General features: G+C 36.5%; 1 protein-coding gene across 1 annotated transcript; it reads left to right on the top strand.

Annotated features, from left to right (window-relative positions):
- The first annotated feature begins 334 nt into the window (after positions 1–334).
- LOC145665898 (zinc finger MYM-type protein 1-like) lies at positions 335–1,108 on the top strand. The gene has a single exon (XM_081733005.1). It carries the CDS (start codon positions 335–337, stop codon positions 1,106–1,108), a length of 774 nt encoding a protein of 257 aa, XP_081589131.1.
- The last annotated feature ends 13,256 nt before the right edge of the window (positions 1,109–14,364 follow it).

The raw sequence follows: 14,364 nt of genomic DNA on the forward strand, positions 1-14,364 counted from the left end.
TCAAAGGTTTTAAGTTGTTACGTGAGTACAATGAGAAGCTGAGAACATTCGTAGAAAATGGAACAGTGTTCACTGGATTATCAAATACTATACAAAATGATTTAATTGAATCAATCAGTAATGTTATGATGACACATATTAAAAAAGAAATCCAAGAAACAAAGATTATAGCTATATCTGTAGACGAAACTACAGACATCGCTAGTTTGGCTCAGCTTTCTGTAGTTATGAAATACGAACAGTAGAAGGGGAAATTAACGAAAGGTTTCTTAGATGTTTTAATATTTCTGAGAATAGGACAGCTGAAGCCTTGCACAATATTGTGAGTGACGTCATGAAGGAATATAACTGTAGTGAAAAGTTGGTCGCGCATAGTTATGATGGTGCAGCTATGATGGCGAGTCATTTGAACGGTCTGCAAGCTAGAGCAAAACAGACATATCCACAGGCTTTGTTTGTTCACTGTTTTGCTTATAGATTGAATCTAGTTCTCTCTCAGGCAGCATCTCAAGTTAGAGAGTGTCGCATATTTTTCTTAAACCTTAATGAGATTGATGGATTTTTCTTTACATCTACAAAGATAACCCAAGCTCTAGATTTAGAGCTACAAAAGAGCCTGCCCCGTGTTTCACAGACAGGTTGGAATTACAATTCTCGTCTTGTTCAACAGATCTATGAGCACAAGAAAGAACTTATGGGCCTTTTCGAAATTATTTTTAGCTCCAAAGAGAATTGGGGTCAAGAGTGTTTTACAGCAGCTCGGGGAATTTTAAGTACAATGGGTGACTTCATATTTCTCTTGGACGTATTTGACTATATTTTCCCAGTTATGGATACCCTTTATAATATCTTGCAGACTAAAGCTTCTGACACTGGTTATTGTGTAGATAAAGTGAAGGAATTTGAAAGAGTCTTGCAAAACAAGAGAGAAGGATTTGAGGAATTTTGGACTAAAATACGTGAAGTTCGAGAACCACCAACAAAACATCAAAAGAGCGCCGGTAGTGTGGATTGCAAAACGCAATATAAATGTCTGTATTGTGAAATATTCGACGTAACATTGTATGGGTCCGAACAGACATACCTCACACTTAGGCCTATATCATAGGGAATTTTGAGGGGGTGCAGGTAATTTTATTTTCCAGAGTTGGCAAAACTCCTATTGGCGAAATGCAAGTTTGAACTATACGTAGCGACATCCATCAGGGCGGAGCGTGACACACAGAATTGTATGTTTTCCTTTTATAATTAGGATTGCTTACCCAAAGAAAGCCTTTTAGCACACGCCACTGTAAGCTATTCAGTTTTCAAAAATATTAACGACGCGAAACTTCAGGCATGACGTTCCACCACACGTAAAACACCATGTTCCAAACAACGGAAGTGAAGTGGACCGAACTCAGAAGCTCCTAGAGTGAAAGTTCGTTCTCTGTCCAAGTTTGGACATTAAATATAGGGAATATAGGGATCTTCATTCCTTTGGGAATCGGGGAATTGAATGTCAAATTTTGTGCAGATCCGGCCAGTAGTTACAGTGAAATAAAGTACCAAAAAGGAAACAGAACTGATCAGATGTCATATGTCTTTGAAGTACCGGTAACTTTTCTTCAATTCTTGCCTAAATTCTCCTCTCTAGACCTAGTGCACTGAACAAAGAATATTGGGAACTAACAAGCATATACTTTTTATTTGGTGAATTTAAAATAATTTAAGTATTTTAAATCTTTCATATCTGTTTCACTACATTTTGTCATTTGTATTCAGAAGTATAAACATTTGATGTTGCGACAGATACTGTATATTGTCGAACAACAGTACTTCACTTTATACAGCATTTCATCTGCACACTGTAAAGCAATCTTACCAGATACGAGAACAGGTCTTGTACATTTCAAATCTGCACTTTTAAGATTAGCAAAAAAAAAAAAAAAAAAAAAGAAAAAAAAGAAAGAAAAAAGATAGAAAGAAAGAAAAAACATCCGATTCACTTCATCTCGCATAAGAGGAGTTTCAATTCGCTGCTCTGTGTAATTATTACCTATCTTAGGAAACCATTATAAGTCTTGTCAAATATATCATACAATTCCAAGTATTGTTTTATCATGAAAATTATCCAGAGTTAATTCCACTAACGTACATTGTCAGTTCTCTCGCGCAATGAATACAATACCGAATATCTTCTATTGTCACTAGATGTCAGGAGGATATTTTTCTTGAAAATAATTAATTTCTGTGACTACTTGAAATCATAGATCCTAATCTAAGGAACAACATTATTCTAAATTAAATTTCGAAGCTCCAATACTATTCACAGTTTTACCATGTTTATAAGAAAACGGAAGTAGAAGTCACAATGAAGCTTTTGCAGGAAATGTGAACCAGTAGTTAAATATTAAGATGTACCAAAAAGTACGTCCAGTAGTTGATCTTCACTCTGAAGTTATCACCCTAGTCTTTAAACCACTAACGATTCATCAAATGTCTGGTTAAGGGCCCCACTGGTTAAGGGGGCAACTACTAAATATTTTTCAAAAGCTAACAATTTTTCTTTTGCAAGTTTTTCGTAAATGAAAAGAGATACTGAAATGTAAGTTACCACAATAATAGACAATGTTATTCTACACCCGAAAATACGAATGAAAAGAATTTTCAGTGTTGCCATCCATAGAAATTACAGTGTGACCAGAATTTAAATTATTCAAAAATCTAGGTTAAGGTAACGACTGGAAAATTGAACCAAACTGTAACTGATGACTTATCTTGCTATCTGTGTTCCTTGTTAACTACTTTTTAAATAATATTTGTATTTATTCTCTAATAACTAACATACGTTACTACAAAATAAAAAAGTTATTACAAACTAAATACAAATGTTATATAAAAAGTAGTTAACAAGGAGCAGAGATAGCTCATCAATTACAGTTGAGTTCGCTTTTCTAGTCATTATCTTAACCTAGATTTTTGAGTAATTCAAATTCTGGTTACACTGTAATTTCTATGGATAGCAACGCTGAAAATTCTTCTGAGTCGTATTTTCGGATGTAGAATAACATTATCTATTACTGTGGTAAGTTACATTTCACTATCTCTTTTCATTTATGAAAAACTGGCAAAAGAAAAATTGTTAGCTTTTGAAAAGTGTTTAGTAGTTTACCCTCTTAAGGTAGGGTTATCTTGCCCCTTTACCTCGTCACCCTCGAGAAAACTCCAAATATACAGAAGATCAAAAACATAACAACATTCCTTAATTATAAAATCACATTTGAGCCTTATGGGCCGTCGAGTGTTCTGCAGTGTTACCGCTGCCAACGTCTTGGTCATTCACAGGACACTTGCATATCTCAAACTAAATGTGTCAAGTGTGGGCAAGTCATTTTACGAAAACCTGTGCCAAACATAATGCAAACACGCAAGCAATCTACGCAAACTACGGTGGGGAGCATCCAGCCCATTATCGCGATTGCCCTGTCTTCGCTCCTACTCAGAAACCCTCAAGAAATCTACTCCCTCTGGACGGAGCTCCGGTTCTAATGTACCTACTTCTCCACTGGCTGATACTTCACCCCTAAGCAACCGTCTTCCACCACCAAAACAGGATACTCCCTATACGTCCAGCACAAAAGTAGTGCGTCTACTCCCTCGTCCAATCACTTCGATCTCATTTCACTTCTGACTTACACGAAAACCTTCAACTTTGGCCCAATTATCTCTCACCTCAAGAAAGTATTTACTAGATCTCGAGAAGCCACGGATCTTGCGTCCAAGGCTACTGTCGACATAGGAACATTTGCTGACATGATTGTTGATGACTGCTTCTAACGAACCACTCATTCATCACACTATAACTATTGCAACCTGGAATGCACACCAGAAACATATACTAATTCGTTTTCTAGCTGAACATCAGGTAGACATTATGCTTATACAGGAAACTAACTTTACTGCCCAGATTACACACTTGAGTTTGCTAAACTACAAACTATTTCGCCTAGAACGAGTTCAGCGACGGAAAGGAGGATTGCCGATTGCCCTGAAACGGAGTTTTACTATTAAACAACTCATTTTACCTCCGTTACACACACTGGAAGCCGTTGCTATAGAAGTCTTCACCCTACGGAATCCTATCATATTGGTCACGGGCTACCATTCGCCAGCAACTGACTTAAATCACAATGATTTCAACACCATTTTGACTGTTAGTCCCAAAATCATATTGTCTGATGGTGAGACTGCAATGCAAAACGTGGAAATGAGCTTAGAGAGAATTTCGGCGGGTTAGAACAAAAAGCAGATAAAAAAGAAGAGAATTCTGCTAGATTAGAACGGAAAGTAGATGAGAATAAACATAATTTTATTGAGTTAAACAGCGAATTAGATCAGAAGATAGACGCCGTGCAAAAAGAATGTCGCGAAAATAACGAAAGATTAGAGGAGAGTATTAGGACTGTAGAAGCCGAAAGCAAACGTACGAACGAAATCCTCGAACAAAAATACGACGGCATAACATTTACGATTCAAGACAAGCTTAACAAAGTCAATCATAGTACTAAACAGGCAATCGAACTTGCTACACAGACCAGCGTCGAAGTTAAGCAACAAACTGAAGAAACATGCCATCGTGTAGAATATATAGAAACAAAAGTTAGTAAAATTTACACTCATTTAGGAAGGTTTGCACGAATGCACGCAATCTCTCCAGTGTCAGATGGAATCATCCCGAGATGTATGTCAGGCTAACAAGGAGCGCTGCGTTAATTTACATATAGATACAATCGATAAATTAGATGAGATGCACGAACGTGACGAAGAAATTTCCGAACGCATAGAAGAGCAAGGAAAAGACATTAAGATGGTGTACGAAGAAGCAAAACTCATAGATTATAATATGAAAGTAAAAACAATCTAACGCAGAATGTCGTGCTGAAATAGAGCAATTGATAAGAATATGAAAGAAATCAGGCGAGATATGGTACAGCTCGCTCAGAGAATAGAAATTACCGAAAACAGAGCCCAGGAATCCGAACCCCAAGTAGAGACAGATATTCCTAGACAATTTAGAAAAATGTACTATAGTAATTCCGCTTATTCGGAATGTAAGGACACCAGTAGTAGTGACAGTGCAAGTGGTTATTCAGAAATTAACGTTGTATACGACCGAAGACGTAAGCGTAGTAAAAATGTCACTTGCATAAATCATCAAAGAAAGAATGCTTAATTAAAAGATAACGTCATCCTTAAAGAAATTCAGTGTTTTCCTAAGGGTGATCCTTCCAGCGAATCAATTCGTAATTATTTACAAAGGCTAGAGCTTACAGCTCAATTAGCTAATTTTTCTGATAGAGCACTGTTTAAGCTCATTCCTCATTTGTTACAAGGAGTTTCATTAAGTTGGTACAATATCAGAAAAGACGAATTTACTAATTATAAGCAAATCAAGCAAGCACTCACTGAAGTTTTCGCTGGAAAAGCTACACTACAACACAGGCTATCAACCTGTAAGAGTACTAGGTTTGATCCCATGATACATAGTTCTGTACATGATTTCGTGCTTGATCAATTCAATAAATTTCGTAAATTGAAACCGCAGTTGCCTGAATTTCTCATACTTACATTTCTGATACAAAATTTATCTAATAGATTCAAAACTAAACTTTTTCTTCATTCATGTAACAATATCAGGGAATTTTTGGCCGAAAGTCAAAAATTACAAACATGACATGCTCAGCAAAGTCGTAGAGACGAAAGATACAAGCAGGGTAATAATTATAATGGTCATCAAAATTCCAATTTTTAAGGTTACCAACGAAATTTTTTGTAAAATAAGAGTAACACTCCCCGAACCAATAAGTTCGAGATACGAACTGGATCGGTCCATTAATCAATGTTGGCAGTTCAATCGTAAAAGCACTCGGGTTAAACCACCTGTATGTGCATGCAAATACAACATAAAAAAGAGTTAAAATTAATATTAGTCCACTGGTCACGACGCACAAGACATTGCGATAACTTGATTATGGGAACGTTTAGATAACGACCTTAAAAGCGTTGTGGCTGGCGTCGCTCTGGTGTACGAGCATCTGGTCTACTCTGATCTGGTCTAATCTACCGCAATATTTCCATAAACGATTAAAGAAAGCACTTAATTAAGTTCCAAATAACTGTAGAATGTATACTGTGCATATTAATAAGTCAGGGAGAAACACTGAGAAGCTTCGTCGCTTACTGAAATGTTCTCACCACAAACCAATGCTTCTACCCTGATAGTTTTCGAAAAAGAGGGGATGACATTTGGGGCCAATCTTGGCGCCAAGATATCCCCCCACCCGTATCACAGCACAAAAAATTGAAATACACCATTCCAAAGCAAATCGTTTGTACCGAAAAAAGTTTTGTTTGTAACCCTGATAGTTTTCGAGGAAGAGGGTTTTGCATTTGGGGGTTATCTTGTACGGATGATAGACCCCATAATGTGTACCTTTTCTATACTCATTAATAAGTATTATGTGTTTATTCATGTGAAATTATGTGTATTTAGAATTCTGGTTGTGCATATCCAAATGAAAAAAAGAATTTTTTTGAAATAACTCAACGTCAGAATTGAATCGGCAAGTGGGAAAACAGTGTGAGTCCAAAATAAGCCATTTTGAAGTAAAGGGAAAAATAGCACTAAAGATGTAGAACTACAAGTTGTAATGAAGATCAGTACAATTTGCAAGACCTCGCACGTTATAGCAGAATGCTATAATGTCGAATGTACGTTTGTGGCATTAACAAACGAAAGTTCTTTCTTCAAATATCTCAAAGTGCTTTTTGGGGCCTAGAAGTGTTTTTCCACTCACCGATTCAATTAAATTTTATCTATTTCTGCCCTTTTCCGTAAGTAAATAGTATTATTCAGCAATGACCTACTTGCTTTCGTCTATGGTCCATGAAGGCGGCTAGCTTCTTGAGCCGTTAATGTGACAGATATGAACAGTTAATTTCTTCGGGTAGTGTAAAGCTAAAACGTGGAAGGACGCAGTTTAGGTGAGTAAACATTTCATTTTTTAAGATTGTTTGTAAAAGATTATTTCTGTAAATTCAGTTTCTTTGTGAATTTGTACACACTTTGTTATTCTTTTTACTGTATTTCTTTACGGAAAAGGGCAGAAATAGAGAACATTTAATTTAATCGGTGAGTGAAAAGACAATACTTGTCCACGAAAGGCGTTTTAAGATATTTGAAGAAAGAGCTTTCGTTTGTTAATGCGAAAAATGTTCAGTCGACATTATAGCATTCTGCTATAACGTGTGAGGTCTTGAAAATTGTAAAGCTCTTCATTACACCTTGTAGTTCTACATCTTAAGTATTATTTTTGCCTTCACCTCAAAATGTCTTATTTTGAACTCACACTGTTTTCCCACTCGCCGATTCAATTTTAATGTTGAGTTATTTCTAACAAGTTCTTTTTTCATTTGGATATGTACAACCAGAGTTCTAAATACACATAAATTCACATGAATAAACACAATACTTAATAATGGGCATGGAAAAAGTACAAATTACGCGGCCTATCATGAGAACAAGATAGCCTCCAAATGGTATCTCCTCTTTCGCGAAAACTATCAGGGTACAATCAAAACTTTTTCGGTACAAACGGTACAAAAGACTTGCTTTGTCCCGTTATACGGAGGGCTACCTTGGCGCCAAGATAACCCCCAAATGTCATCCCCTCTTTCTCGAAAACTATAAGTGTACAAACAAAACTTTTTTCAGTAAAAACGTTGCAAACGATATGCTTTGGAATGGTGTGTTTCAATTTTTTGTTCGGTAATACGGGGAGAGGCTATTTTGGCGCCAAGATAGCCCCCAAATGTCATCTTCTCTTTCTCGAAAACTATCGGTGTACAAACAAAACTTTTTTTCGGTATAAACGGTACAATCGATTTGCTTTCGAATGGTGTATTTCAATTTTTTGTGCTGTGATAGGGGGCTATCTTGGCGCCAAGATAGCATCGCCAAATATCATCCCCTCTTTCTCAAAAACTATCAGGGTACAAACAAAAACTTTCTTCGGTACAAACGGTACAAACTATTTGCTTTCGAATGGTGTATTACAATTTTTTGTGCTTAGATGCGGGGGGAGCTATCTTGGCGCCAGGATTGCCCCCCAGTTGATCTCTCAAGTAACCCTATAAGGATAATTGTAGAAACGAAAATATTTTCGGTACAAACGGTACAAACGTAATACAAACGAAGGAGCTAGTCATTGTTTCAATTTTCTAAAGTGGGGGGCTATCTTGTCAGACGACTATAAGTATACATTAGTCCCATTCGAGTGAGTATTCTGTATCAATTAATCGTCTTTAAAGTGGCTTTAGAGTTTCATATGTATTTATTTAATTTGGGATAAAACTATAAATACAATGTACAAGCACAGAATTCGCTATGGACGAGATTGTTTAGATGCGGAAAACTTTCGTAAGTGTTAAGTTTGTAATTGAACATTCTTAGTCTCAACGTTATCCCATTGAATTCTTATTTTGTTATAGTACCTATTTTGACGTTTTTCAAATTGTTCATTAAAGTAATTGAACTTAAATTCTTGGATTTTCTTTACTTAATCAAATTTACGTTATTTTTCATTGCATAGTTCAATAGCGTATTGGATTATTTATTTCTTATTTTTGACATCAACTGTGTGTATGTACTTTAAAAGTACATGTCAAATGACGTTAGTTTTTGTGGGAATATTTTTACCCCCCACTCGGAATACGTTACGGTCTAGAACCCCACTTTATACCTAATCCCACTCCTGTCCTTCCTCACATTGAGCAGGACATTAGCGAAAGTATGTGCATGCTCCACTTTCAATCAACATTTCCGCTGCCTCAGGTCGTAGCACCAAGGGAAGTTGAGCACCAGATTCGTTACTTGCCCAACAACAAAAGGCCTGGAGTTGATCACATCCACGTGGAACTACTGAAGCATGGGAGGTGGAAGCTACTCGTCTATGTTGCTGCTTTATTTACAGGCATCCTTCAGGTTTGCTACTTTCTCAGTGCTTGAAAAGAAACAAATGTCATTCTTCTCCCTAAAGCAGTTAAAACTCCGACTCTCCCAGACAACTACAGACCAACCAGCCTGTTATGTCATATGAGCAAAATTCTTCGAACGAGTGTTTCTCGCCCGACTCCAAGAACACGTCACCACTCAATATATACTCCCACCATCAATTTGGTTTTCGTGCTACCAACAGCAAAACAAGCCAATTAGTGTGGGTAGTCGACCACCTGATACCCGTTTCGACGACAATGTGTTTCAGGCGTATACCTTGATATCTCCAAAGCGTTTGATAAAGTGTGGTTACCGGGCCTCATCTATAACTTCGCTTACAAGACTTCTCTTTATCATATCTCAAACTCCTAGTTTCATACCTCTTCCATTTCTTTTTCCATGTGTCTGTGGGACAGGCCATTCTGCTCCCAAACCAATTCAGCTGGTGTGGCTCAAGGCACGGTTTTTTCACCTGTGCTTTACACCTTATACACTGCTGACTTACGCATTGTGCCACACTGTTTTCCTGGGACATACTCCGATATGGCATTGCTTTCTTCACGAACAGCTGTAATCTTCGTTCTCCTACCAATACATGCAGCACAAACTCAATGGCTCCCAACGTTGAGTTACCACCTGGCGCCTAAAAAAATCAACGTGGATAGCAGCGTTGCAGTCCGTTATAGCAAAAGACGCAGCAGAGCCATCCATCCCTTATTGTGTGACAATGTTGAAATTCCACAACGTCTGCATGCGAAATAGTGGAAGTAATCTTAGATTGACGCCTTACTTTTGGTCCTTTTATCAGAGACATTAAACATCGAGCCCTCCGAAAGTTGTCTGCACTTCCATACCATTCTGCGTTGCAGTGACATAAGCCATGAAACAAGACTCCACGTCTTAAAGATGGTAATTTTTTCCACAATCACATATGCATATCCAGAATGGCAACATGCGGCACTCAGTCGCTCGGGCACGGTCGAGAGTGTGCAAACCAGAGCAGCTCGTAGTAATCAAAGTACAATCTCAGAGCTTTGATTTTGTGTCACCTTCGTAAACAGTCTACTTAAATTACATATAATTTGTACTAATACATGGAAATATAGTAACAAACATTAGCGTTAAGACTGCTACACAAATAATATTTTCATTACTTGATTCTAAGTTCTCACATTATAGCTTCATAGATCAGCATATAGTTATTACGGAAATATTACATGCTATAGAGATATTGTTAAAATTTTGGTTGCATAATTTTGTTTATGTTGTCCTAAAGAACATCAAAAGTCCTGAATCGCTTTAAAGGAAGATGCAAATATGATTTCATTGGAATTTCACTATTATTACAAGGCACATAGTCTTGCAAGTGAAGATAGGGAGCTTAATGCAAAATGGGTAGATTTACTCTCTTGTTTCACATAAAATGCCTTCCTTAAATTGACAATATGCCTAAGCAAAAAATGAAAACAACAGAAAACAAAAAAAAGAAAAAACAAAAATAAAACAATTCTTGACGTTCATATTGTGAACGTATAATATTTCATACTATGTCGATCTACAGTAGTTTCGTAATCATTTCTGGTTACAATCGAGGGATGAAGACGAAATCAATCCGTCTATGTTGAGGTAGTGCAAGTTACATTTGTTGCTAACTTTTATTGTTCATTGGCTATTAAGGATAAAAATCAAATTATGGTTTACTTCTTTTGGTTTCAATTGAGGAATTAGAGACGATAGGAACACTGTCTTTAGGACGATGAATCCGTATTATAAAAGTGCTTAGTGCCTGCTTTCTTTTTCTTTATTGAGATCAGATATTCTAAATGGAAATGTTTAGGTATACTACTTCCAATATAAAATGGTAACTACGGATTGAAATTAAAACTATCCTTTACAACCTTTCCTTAGGGTTGAAATTAGACTCTGAAGGTATAAGGAAAATGTCCTTCCTACCGTCTACCATTTTTGTTGTACTGGAATCTCTATTGTTTACGACTGTGGTTATCTCATGTATGTAAGTTAAGCAGAGCATACCGAAAAATAAAGTACACACGCTTAACATTATTATTTCATTTCAAATGATTTTCAAAATTGTTCATTTGCTTTACTCCCTTGACATTGGAGCTGAATGGTTGTTCCGAGTTCCTAATACTGCCACCAGCAGCAGCACAATAACACAGGCACAAGCCTCCGCACTAGCGTCATTCTAGAGAACTGCTTTTTGTGTTGGATGTAATTCTTTGTATTGCTTACCCAGGGAACCAAAATTTTTATACTGAATTTATTTATAATAATAAAAATAATAATCCTTTATAAATTGTATTGACATGTGATTATTTTACTGCTACATTCGGTATTTCATAATGAAGTGATAAAGTTCAGGAGCGTCATTTCAGATTTTGTTTGGAGGGGGGAGGCAAGACCTCTTGATATAAGTAAACTTTCTCGTTTCTCACGGACTTACTACTATTTTCTTGATAAAATTTATATAAATCTTAAACTTATAGGGGGCAATTGCTCCTCCCTGCACCCCGTAAATGACGCACCTGATACAGTTCCATGTTATGCAGCTGTATGGGAGAAAATTATACAGCAGTTGAATATGCACTTGCAGGGGAAACAATAAACCTGTGACGTGGAAGCAAGCAAAAAGCCTGATAAATGACAATAGGGCAACTTAGACTGTAAGTTTGTGGTGCTCGCTAATTTAATTTTGTTTCACGCGCAATCTAAAGAATGCTGATTATCCAGAATGGTCATCAAGGTCCTCCACTAAAGTGAAAAGAAGTGCTCGACGTTTCAGTATTAATTTATAAATCAAACATTTATTTTTATGTTTGTTTTTTTTTACAAACAATATTGCTGGCAATGGGGTGTGATGCTTTAACAGAAGGAGTAAAACATATGTTATGATCAAGGTTTCCTTAGTAGGTTAATACTTTACATGTTACACAGGATTAGGATATATTATTGTTATTATATTATTAGAATAAGCATATTTTTAATTTGACATGAACTCAGGACACAGTTACAACTCGCAAACAGTAGCTTATTTGCTAATTCTAAAGAAAACACCTTAAATTTTTTTCTAAAACTATGAGACATTTTATTCTAATATGAGACAGACGGCGTAACCCCTGATAACTCAAGTGACAGACGCTTCAAGTAAGAATATTCATTTAAATTGATTTCATACATATTAATTTTATTTTAGAAGAAGGTTACCGGACGTCTCATTTTTAACAGGAGTGTACCTCTTCTGAGGAACTCGTCCGGTGTTCAAAGAGAAACACAAACGGAACGCATAATACCTCGTTCTTTTCTTTTTCTTTGAAAAAACAAAAGCATCCTGTTTTTATCTCGTAGTTACATCACATAATAATGATCCACAAAAAATGCAAGTCATATGAATTCAAGAGAAAATCCTTTCTAATTCCTGTAAGTGTTAAAATGAAATGTAAAATCAAACTTAAAATTAGATTAAATAAATAAAAATGTAGTTATTTGGAAAGTACAAAAATTACATAAAACTTTCTGAATTTGTTTACTCTTGATATTAAAATATAGAGATGTGGGATAAAGTTAAGGTCAGATTATTACTATTATTTTCCTGAACAAGTTTTCATAAAGATGTACAGGTTATGCAAGTACTATATTTTCTATGAAATCTTCGTTAATCTTTATTTGTCTGCTTCTTTCTGGAAAGGTTCTCTACATTACGTGGTATACTGTAAATCAACATATTACTTGAATTCACGATTTCCTCATAGAAAAATAATTTCACTTTAGATTATTGTTGAATTGGATAATACAAAGTCACATTATTTTGCATAATGTCACGACAAGATATTGAAACAAATTATCCAGCGCTTTTAGTACTTTTTTTTGTTACAAAGCAATTTTAAGGAAGATTAAACGGATCAATATTCAATGGTGATCTTTTGTAAAGCCGTTTGATACATAAAGATCTACCGTATATGAAACCTATAAAATTTCAGACTTTTGAAGAGAAGTGGCAGTTTATAATTGTTGAATTCCATTAATTCCATAGCAGATGGCTCATTCAGTCGATTATTGCGGAAGCCCTGAATAGAATGTATGCTTTTCATATTAGTCAAATTTTATGTAAATCAGCAACCCGTAATTCTTATCAGAATTACTAATATAGTAATTAACATAGTTTTATATTTATATTTTTTCCCACTAGGCTCATAGAAAGCTTCGATTAATCATACAGGGATGTTGTAATTAAATTGCCGATATTCACGGTGTTCGTGTGGTTCCTGTAATCAAGTATTACATTGAAATTTGGTAAATATTCTAATGATACCATGAGGAAATGAGCTACGCTGGAAAAATAGAAGTTCTACTTTCCGCCACCAGGGGAAAATGTGGCGCTATACCGGTCATAATACAAGGTAACTCACATGTCGTACATGGCAATTGATAAGAGAGATCGTGCACTATTACTCAAGTTGATCTAACAGCACGGGAGCAATTGCATTGCAAATTTGAGGGAATATCGTGAGTGAAAGGAATGATAAGAGGACCGATATCACGAAATGGCTTAAAGACGATAATTCGAGATAACTGGCGAGTTGCGTGTAGCTTCAGGAAGAGGAAGACAACCCATTCGAACAAAGGTTGTTGACGAGGTTGCTGTGGCTTGTGTGGACTACGCACTACGTGCTTCATATTCCGCTATTAGATCTCGTTCGGTGTGACTATGATTGACCATCCCATAGTCAACAGTGAAGAAAGTTCTTAGGGGCATTTTACACTGGTATCCTTACAGGATTCATACAATACAGCAACTGAAGCCCCGAGATTCGTAATGGCGCCTTGAGTTTGCCCTTCCGTTTTTAGCAACCGTTTTGGTTAAGTGGATGAAATGTAGCGGTTGGTATTGTATGAATCGATGAGGTGCATTTAGCACTAGATAAGACAATGAACACGCAAAATTGTCGGGTATGGGTCTTGGACAACCCACATGTTGTGCGAGGACAACCATTACACTCTGACTGTGTGATATGCATTCACAAGAACGTTCATTATTGACGCGGTTTTCTTGGAGGAGATGACACCCCAAGATGTTGTCATCTGTACCGTGTCATCGGCACGTTAAAGGGGCCTTTTGGTATGACATGTGACTCGTGGGTTAGAGACACAAAACTGTTGGAGACGACTGTTTTCAACCAAGACGAAGCAATGAGACCATGTGAAAAATCTGCTTCGTAAAACCTTCACTACTGATGGCATTATCTCCCGTCGTTTTCCAGATGCATAGCCACCAAAATCCCCCGATCTAATTTCGTGTGACATCTGGC

The sequence above is a fragment of the Thermobia domestica genome, chromosome 12 (assembly GCF_964235325.1).
Source record: "Thermobia domestica chromosome 12, izTheDome1.hap1.1, whole genome shotgun sequence".
NCBI classification, from domain to species: Eukaryota; Metazoa; Arthropoda; class Insecta; order Zygentoma; family Lepismatidae; genus Thermobia; species Thermobia domestica.